This window comes from Otolemur garnettii, unplaced genomic scaffold, assembly GCF_000181295.1.
Source record: "Otolemur garnettii isolate 467f Iridium unplaced genomic scaffold, OtoGar3 scaffold00233, whole genome shotgun sequence".
Taxonomy (NCBI): domain Eukaryota; kingdom Metazoa; phylum Chordata; class Mammalia; order Primates; family Galagidae; genus Otolemur; species Otolemur garnettii.
In genome coordinates this window covers 110,096-118,495 of record NW_003852628.1, presented here as the reverse complement: position 1 = coordinate 118,495, position 8,400 = coordinate 110,096, and the positions used below count along the sequence as shown (strand labels likewise).

The following is an 8,400-nucleotide window of genomic DNA, read 5'->3' as shown; positions in this document are numbered from 1 at the left end:
CCTCTGCCTCCTGAGTAGCTGGGACTACAGGTGCCCAGCACTATCCTCAGCTAGTTTTTCTATTTTTGGTAGAGATAGGAACTCACTCTTGCTCAGGCTGGTATCAAACTCCTGAGCTCAAGCAATCAACTTGCCAAACAACCCGCTTTGGCCTCCCAGAGAGCTAGTGTTACAGGCATGCGCCACCATGCCGGGACTGCAACAACTGGTTTTGAAGCCAAGTCTGTGTTCTTAATAATGTGCTGTCTTAGCTGAAAAGTGTTTCAATAGGTTTATTCTAAAGTCCCACATCCCTAAAGGCTGTGTGTTCAGAGAGTGGGAGCCAAAGCCCCTAGTGATGAGATAGGAAAGAGTAAGGGAGCATAAGACTCACATAGACAGGGAGTCCTGGGAGCCTATGGAAGATAAGGATCAGGAACAGCGTCAGGGGGTCAGGAGCATGAAGCCTCTAGGCTGAGGGTCTTGGTGGGGAAATGAACCAGGCCTGATGGAATACCTGTGTGGATGCCCCACTTGCAGAAGAGGCTACTTTCAGAGAAACCGGTGGCACCCACAATCTGCCCGATCACGTGCACCTCAGCCATGCCCCTGGGAGGGAAAAAATACAATCACAGCCGTGTGAAATAGGTGTATTATAAATGCCCTCTCACCCCCCAAGGAGAGCTTGGAAAAATGAGGGGCGCCAGCATCTAACTCTGCCATGTGTGAAACAACCTACTTTTCTGGCTCAGTTTCCCTGAAAGCCCCGCCCCAGGGGCCTATGGCTCCGCCTACGGACGCAAGAGTCCCGCCTCCCACGTCATATGGGCCCTCAAGCTCCGTGAAGCGCGTGCGTTTTGAGTTCAGGAAGGCGTGAGTCCCGCCCCCAGGCAAAGCGCATGCGTTAGTCGTACCTCCGAGAGCCTAACGGTTAGGAAAGGCGAAGGTGGTAGCGGGGATCGTAGTTCATCGGCCTGTCCAGTCCTTCTGTCCGCGAGCGCCAATGAGATGTAACTCGAGCATCTCCCAGGACCTACCTGGCAGCGAGAGAACTGAAGCGCCGTATCTCTGCTGCCGCGTTCGCCTTGGGTTCCTCGGTGGTTGCTGGAGCAACAGCAGGCTCTAGCTTTGGCCAGTACCCGCCCTGCACGACTCTGATTGGTGCCGGCTGCCTTGAGGGGCGGGGCGAAGCTCTGACGGACGTTTAGAAGTAGCGTCTCTTCAGCCACCGCTAAAGGGTCCATCATTTGGGGCGTGGCTGTGCAGCTGCCATCTTGTGTGTGGCAGGGGATGTTTGAGCGCTAGCTCTTCCAGATACCTTCCTTACAAAGTAAGCAAATCTCTCGATGCCCGGTTACCTGCCCATCCCCCAACAAACTCCAGTACAAGATCACAAATTAAAGACAAGCCTAGTTCTTCTGAGACAGAGTCTCAAACAGTTGCCCTGGGCCGTGGCGTCATAGTTCACAGCAACCTCCAACTCGGACTCGAGCAATCCTCTTCCCTCAGTTTTTCTATATTTAGTAGAGACGGGGGTCTTGCTTTCTCTGAGCTGGTCTCGAACTCGTGAGCTCAACCAGTCCCCACCCCCACCCCCCACGCCTCGGCCTCCCAGAGTGGTAGGAGTATAGGTGTGAGCCACAGCACCCGGTCCTGGAGTCTCTCCTTATTAAGAGAGGCTCGAGAAATTGTGAAATGTGTTTGTCTTACGTTTTCAGAGTTTCCCCCCAAGTTTTTTTTTTTTTGCAGTTTTTGGTCAGGGGCGGGTTTGAACCCGCCACCTCTAGTATATGGGGCTGGCGCCCTACTCCTTGAGCCACAGGCACCACACTCCCTCCAAGCTTTTTAAGGACCAGAAATCCAACTTCTTTCTCAGTGCTGCTGACAAGTTTTTCACTGTTAGTGCCTGATTCTGAGCAAGATGGGTGGGGGTTGGGGTGGAGATGAGAAATAAGGAACTGAAGTTCCTTTATGTGCATAAAATCCTGTTTTCGAAGACTGGGCTTAACTAGTAATTTGTCTTGTGACCCTGCCTGGCTCTAAATCTCAGTTGTTTCATCCATGTAGTGGGCGCACGAGGTACCTACCTTGTCTGGATTCTCTTCCCATCCTCTAAGTCCAGTTAAACCTTAGTCCTTTATTCCTCCAGCCTAGACAAGGTATCCTGCTAGAACTTTTCCACTCCTGTTTTTTTTTTTTTTTTAACAAAACGGGGACTACAAAAGAGTCACCAACTCACAATTATAGGGAGGGGACAATATTTCAGTGGGATAAAATTTAGAGTATAAATAAGATAATTCAATAAAGTATTTTCCCTAAGATAGGTATTTTATTTATTTATTTTTATTGAGACAGAGTCTTACTTTGTTGCCCTCTGTAAAGTCTAGTAGTGTCTTCGCTAACAGCAACCTCAAATTCCTGAGATCAATGTTCTCTTGTCTTAGCCTCCCTAGTAGCTGGGACTACAGGTGCCTGTCATAAGGGCTGGCTATTTTTTTTTCTTTGGTTTAGCATACCTGGGCCAGATTTGAACCCACAAGCCCTGGTGCATGTGGCCAGCACCCTAACCACTGAGTATGGGCATCCCAGCTTAAGTATTTAAAATTACTATTTATTGTGAGTGTCTTTTTTGACAGTCCTCATAAACTACACACATTGCCTCGCACACGTCCTCACCCTACTGCTTTGAGCTACAGGCGCCTCCCAATATTCTTTCTTAAATATTTTTTCAGTTGGTTTCCCCACTGGTTGATATTATTAAGAAAATGAGTCATCCCAGGCTTGGTGGCTCATGCTTGTAATCCTAGCACTCTGGGAGGCCAACGTGGGTGGATCGCTTGAGCTCAGGAGTTTGAGACCAGCCTGAGCAACAGCAAGACCCCATGTCTTCTAAAAAAATAGCTGGATGTTGTGGTTGGTGCCTGTATTCCCAGCTACTTGGGAGGTTAAACCAAAAGGATCACTTGACCCCAAGAGTTTGAGGTTGCTGTGAACTATTACACCATAGCACTCTACCCAGGGTGAGACTCTGTCTCAAAAAAAAAAAAAAAGAGAGAAAGAAAAAATGAATCACAGGTCAACTGTCTAGATTTAAGTCTTGGCCCTACCCCTTTTGTGTGACCACTCGTCTCTCCGTGCCTCAGTTTCCTTATCTGTAACATGAGAATGAATAATAACCACCTTGTAGTATTATAATTGTCAACTTTAAATAATGAGATTCAGAAAATAGGATTAAGTATAGAGTTTATTTGAGTGAAAAGCTTGAGAATCACCATCCAGGACCCTGAAAGCATGGCATTGGTGTTCCAAAGTGGAGAAGCTGAAGTTTTACTTACATGGGCAAGGATAGAGTTAGCAGGGTTAAAACATTTTGTGTACAAAGCCAGTGTATACTTACAGCTTTTTGGTTAGTACAGCTTGCTACATTCCAAGGAAGATTGCTTTATTTTTTTATTTTTTTTATTTTTTAGAGACAGAGTCTCACTTTGTCTCCCTCAGTAGAGTACTGTGGCATCACAGCTCATAGCAACCTCCAGCTCTTGGGCTTAGGCGATTCTCTTGCCTCAGCCTTCTGAGTAGCTGGGACTACAGGCAGCCGCCACAATGCCCAGCTATTTTTTGTTGCAGTTTGGCCGGGGCTGGGTTTGAATCTACCACCTTCAGTATATGGGGGCCAGTGCCCTACCCAGTGAGCCACAGGCACTTCCTGGAAGATTGCTATAATATTCCATGAGGAGAAGTGATACTCTGAGGGGGTCTTCATCTCTGCTGCCACTTGGTCATTCCTAATCATTTCTAGGAAAATAACCAAAGTTGCACTGCGTGATGTGTGACTCGGGCTACATAGCCACATTCCTCTCAAGGCTCAGAATAATTAAAAATTGCTACATCTTTAAGTTATTCAATTTCATATTATCAAGACTTAATGAGTTAATGTATGAAGCTGTTTTAGAATAATGTCCAGATTCTAGAGCGTCCTCCTTTCAATAGGTGGTGCCTAATTCCTTTCCCTTTTGGTGTGGCTGGATTCAGTAATTTGCTTCTAACCTATAGAACTTGGTAGAAGTGCTGCTATATGACTTCTAAGACTAGTTTATGAAAGGGCTTAAGGCTTCCTCTGCTCTTTCTCTTGGATCACTCACTTTGAGGGAAATAGCCACAATGTTGGGAGGACATTGAAGCAGTCAGTAGAAAGACACAAATGGTGAAGAACTGAGGTCTCTGGGGGACAACCAGCACCATGCAAGCGACCCATCTAGGAAGCAGATCTTCCATCCCTAATCAAATCTTTTTTTTTTAAAGATGTTTTTATTAAATCATAGCTGTGTACATTAATGCAGTCACTGGGTACAGCATGGTATTTTCATATACATTTTGAAATACTCTCATCAAACTGGTTAATGTAACCGTCATGTCATTTTCTTAGTTACTGAGTTAAGACATTCATACTCTGCCTTTAGAAAGATTCACTAGTACCCTTGTAAGATAAACCATAGAGATGACCCCACCAATCACCTTCCCTCCACCCATCCACCCCTCTCCCCTCCCCTCTCCCAGCCCCCTAATCAAATCTTCATGTGACTGCAACCCTGGCCAACATCTTGGCTGCAGCTTAACCAACCAGCCAAGTTGTTGCCAAATTCCCAACCTACGGAAACTATGAAATAATAAATGTTTATTGTTACAAAACCCTTAGTTTGGGGGGATTATTTGTTATGCAGTAATAGATAAACAATTCAAATCTGTAATGAATTCAGGGCAATGTCTGGCACATAAAAAAACTATAAATTGTTAATTATTGATGGTTTTCATTGTTGGTATTGTTATTGAAGTGGCATAGCTTACAAATTGGCATTTTTTACAAGCATATGAGTATTTATTTTAAAATTTTTATTTAAAAATGTTTTTAAGTGTGGTAAAATACATATTTATCAACTTAATTATTTTTAACTTTATAGTGCAATACTGTTAGTACACTATTGTGAGTACATTCACAGTGTTGTGCAGCCAGTCTCCGGAACTATTTTCATCTTGTAAAACTAAACTTTGAGATCCATTAAGCAACTTCTTGCCTATTCCCATCTCTCAGCTCTTGACAACTACCATTCTATTATATTTTCTGTCTCCATGAATTTTGCTACTCTAGGTTTCACATGTGGGTGGAATCATACAATATTTGTCCTCTTGTGACTGGATTATTTCACTTAATATAGTATTTTCTTTCTTTCTTTTTTTTTTTTTTTTAAGACAGAGCCTCAAGCTGTCCCCCTGGGTAGAGTGCCGTGGCATTACAGCTCACAGCAACCTCCAACTCCTGGGCTCAAGCGAGTCTCCTGCCTCCGCCTCCCAAGTAGCTGGGACCACAGGCGCCCGCCACAACACCCGGCTATTTTTTGGTTGCAGCCGTCATTGTTGTTTTGGCGGGTCCGGGCTGGGGATTCGAACCTGCCACCTTAGGTGTACGTGGCTGGCGCCTTAGCCGGTTGAGCTATAGGCGCCAAGCCTAATATAGTATTTTCAAGGTTCATTCCTGGTGTAACATGTGACAGGATTTTGTTCCTTTTTTTTTTTTTTTTTGGAGACAGAGTCTATGTCCCCCTTGGTGGAGTGCTATGACGTCACAGCTCATGGCAACCTCCAACTTTTGGGCTTAAATGATTCTCTTGCCTCAGCCTCCCAAGTAGCTGGGACTACAGGCGCCTGCCACAACGCCCAGCTATTTTTTGTTGCAGTTGTCATTGTTGGTTAGCTGGCCCAGGCCGAGTTTGAACCCTCCACTCTTGGTGTATGTGGCTGGCACCATAACCACTGTGCTATGGGTGCTGAGCCAAATTTTCTTCCTTTTTAAATATGAATAATCTGCTGGGTACAATAGCTCATGCCTATAATTCTAGCCTTCTGGGAGGGAGAGGCAGTTGGATTTCATGAGCTCAGGAGTTCAAGACCACCCTGAGCAAGAGCGAGATTCTGTTGCTACGAAAAATAGAAAAACCAGGTCGGCTTGGTGGTAGGTGTCTGAAGTCTCAGCTACTCAGAGGCTGAGGCAGGAGGATTTCTTGAGGCCAAGAGTTTGAGGTTTCTGTGATGTCACAGCACTCTACCCAGGATGACAGAATAAGACTCTGTCTTAATATATAATAAATAAATAGGAGAAGTGTTCCTTTTTTTTTTTTGAGACAGAGTCTCACTTTGTTGCCCATGGTACAGTGCGGTGGAGTCACAGCTCACAGCAACCTCAAACTCTTGGGCTCAAGTGATCCTCTTGACTCATCTTTGGAGTAGCTGGGACTACATATGCCCACCACAATGCCTGGCTATTTTTAGAAATGGGGTCTCGTGGGCAGCACCTGTGGCTCAAAGGAGTAGGGTGCCAGCCCCATATGCCAAAGGTGGTGGGTTCAAACCCAGCCCCAGCCAAAAACTGCAAAAAAAAAAAAAAAAGAAAGAAAGAAAGAAATGGGGTCTTGCTCTTGCTCAGGCTGAGTAAGTAAGTAAGCTGAGGCAGTCCACCAGCCTTGGCTTCCTAGAGTGCTAGGATTACATGCAAACAGTGTTCCATTGTATGTTTTCACCACCACATTCTATGTCTTGATTTACTCAAGGATGCTTGATTTGCCATCACCTTTTAGCTGTTGTGAATAATATTGTTATGAACATGAGTGTATACATATCTTTGAGACCCAGCTTTCAGTCTTTTGGATATATCTCCAGAAGTGGAATTGCTGGACCATATGGTACGTCTATTTTTAATGTTTTGAAGAAACGACATACTGCTTTCTGTAATTGTTTTCCACCTTGCTCTTTCCTTTCAATGATAGAGCTTGGGATGTCAGTGTGTAAAGATCTAGCTCACTCTTTTTCAAAAATAACTTCTTTGAAGTATAATATTTGTATAGAAAAGTACACAAATCATCAATAAACAGCTTAATTAAATTTACAAATTGGCAGGCATGCTGGCTCACACCTGTAATCCTAGCACACTGGGAGGCAGAGATGGGCAGATTGCTTGGGCTCAGGAGTTTGAGACCAGCCTGAGCAAGAATGAGATTCTGGTCTAAAGGTCCCTGGTTCAGGGTGGTGCCTGTGGCTCAAGGAGTAGGGCACGGGCCCCATATACTGGGAGTGGTGGGTTTAAACCCAGCCCTGGCCAAAAACTGCAAAAATAAATAAATAAATAAAGGTCCTTGGTTCATTCCTGGGTTTTGGCACCCCTCCCCGCCCAATAAGACCCTGTTTCTACTAAAAATAGAAAAATTAACTGGGCATGGTGGTGCATGCTTTTAGTCCCAGCTATGTGGGGGGTTGAGGCAAGAGAATCTCTTGAGCCCTAGAATCTGAAGTTGCTGTGAGCTATGATGCCACAGCATTCTACCAAAGGTATAGAGCAAGACTCTGTCTTAAAAAAAAAAAAATTTATGAACTGAACACAGTTAACCAGAGCTTAGCTCAGAAAAAGGACATAATCAGCCCCTAGAATGCCCTTCAGGCTTCCTCTAGGATGCCCCCAAGGGTAACCAGTAACTGGACTCTTAACTACAGGGATTGGTTCTGCATGTTTTTTACTTTATGTAAATGAAATCATACGATATGTATTATTTTGTGTCTTTTGCTCAGAATTTTGCTTCTGAATTTCATCAGCTATTATATGTAGCCATAGAACTTTTGTTCTTATTGTTGTATAGTTTCAGATATGTGAAGATGGCACAATTTATTTACCTCTCCTGTTAATGAGAATTTGACATTTGGTGGATATATGTTTGTTCACGTCAGGTTGGAGTGGAATTTCTGGGTCATAGGATAAGTTCAGCTATAATAGAAACTGCCAACCAATTTTCTAGTACTTGAACCAATTTTGACTCCCACCATTAGTCTGTGAGCGTTTCCTTTCTTCCACCTCCTCACCAATGGTTTGGTATTGTTTTTCTTCTTCTCCTTTCTTTTCTTTTTGAGACAGAGTCTCTGTTGCCATGGGTAGAGGGCTGTAGTGTCATCACAGCTCACAGCAACCTCAAATGCTGGGCTCAAGAGATTCTCATGCCTCAGCTTCCTCAGTAGCTGGGACTATAGGTGTCTGCCACAACACCTGCCCAGTTTTTCTACCTTTTTAGTAGCGACAGGATCTTGCTCTCGCTCAGACTGATCTTGAACTCTTAAGCTCAAGCAGTCCACCTGCCTCAGCTTCCTAGAGTGCTAAGATTACTGGTGTGCAGCTTGGCGCCTGTAGCTTAAGTGGCTAAGGCACCAGCCACATACACCTAAGGTGGCAGGTTTGAATCTAGCCCAGGCCCGCCAAACAACAATGACGGCTGCAACCAAAAAAATAGCCGGGCGTTGTGGCAGGCACCTGTGATCCCAGCTACTTGGGAGGCTGAGGCAGGAGACTCACTTGAGCCCAGGAGTTGGAGGTTGCTGTGAGCTGTG

The 8,400-nt window shown here is 44.9% G+C and overlaps 2 protein-coding genes across 3 annotated transcripts in view; one reads left to right on the top strand and one right to left on the bottom strand.

Moving 5' to 3' along the window:
• B9D2 (B9 domain containing 2) overlaps nt 1-1,225 on the bottom strand; it is a 12,299-nt gene extending 11,074 nt beyond the window's left edge. Inside the window, exons 1-2 of one of the 2 annotated variants that reach the window (XM_003802080.3) lie at nt 894-1,225; nt 497-588 (exon numbers count right to left, since the gene is read on the bottom strand). In XM_003802080.3, coding sequence (XP_003802128.1) covers nt 497-584 — 88 coding nt within the window. In that variant the 5' untranslated portion in view covers nt 585-588; nt 894-1,225. The remainder of the gene's footprint in view (nt 1-496; nt 589-893) is intronic. The other variant, XM_012812916.2, reaches the window with a different exon arrangement.
• The window catches only part of TMEM91 (transmembrane protein 91), a 16,769-nt gene continuing 9,588 nt past the window's right edge, over nt 1,220-8,400 (top strand). The window contains exon 1 of the mRNA XM_023508256.1: nt 1,220-1,309. The gene's annotated coding sequence lies outside the window, so the exon portion shown is untranslated. The remainder of the gene's footprint in view (nt 1,310-8,400) is intronic.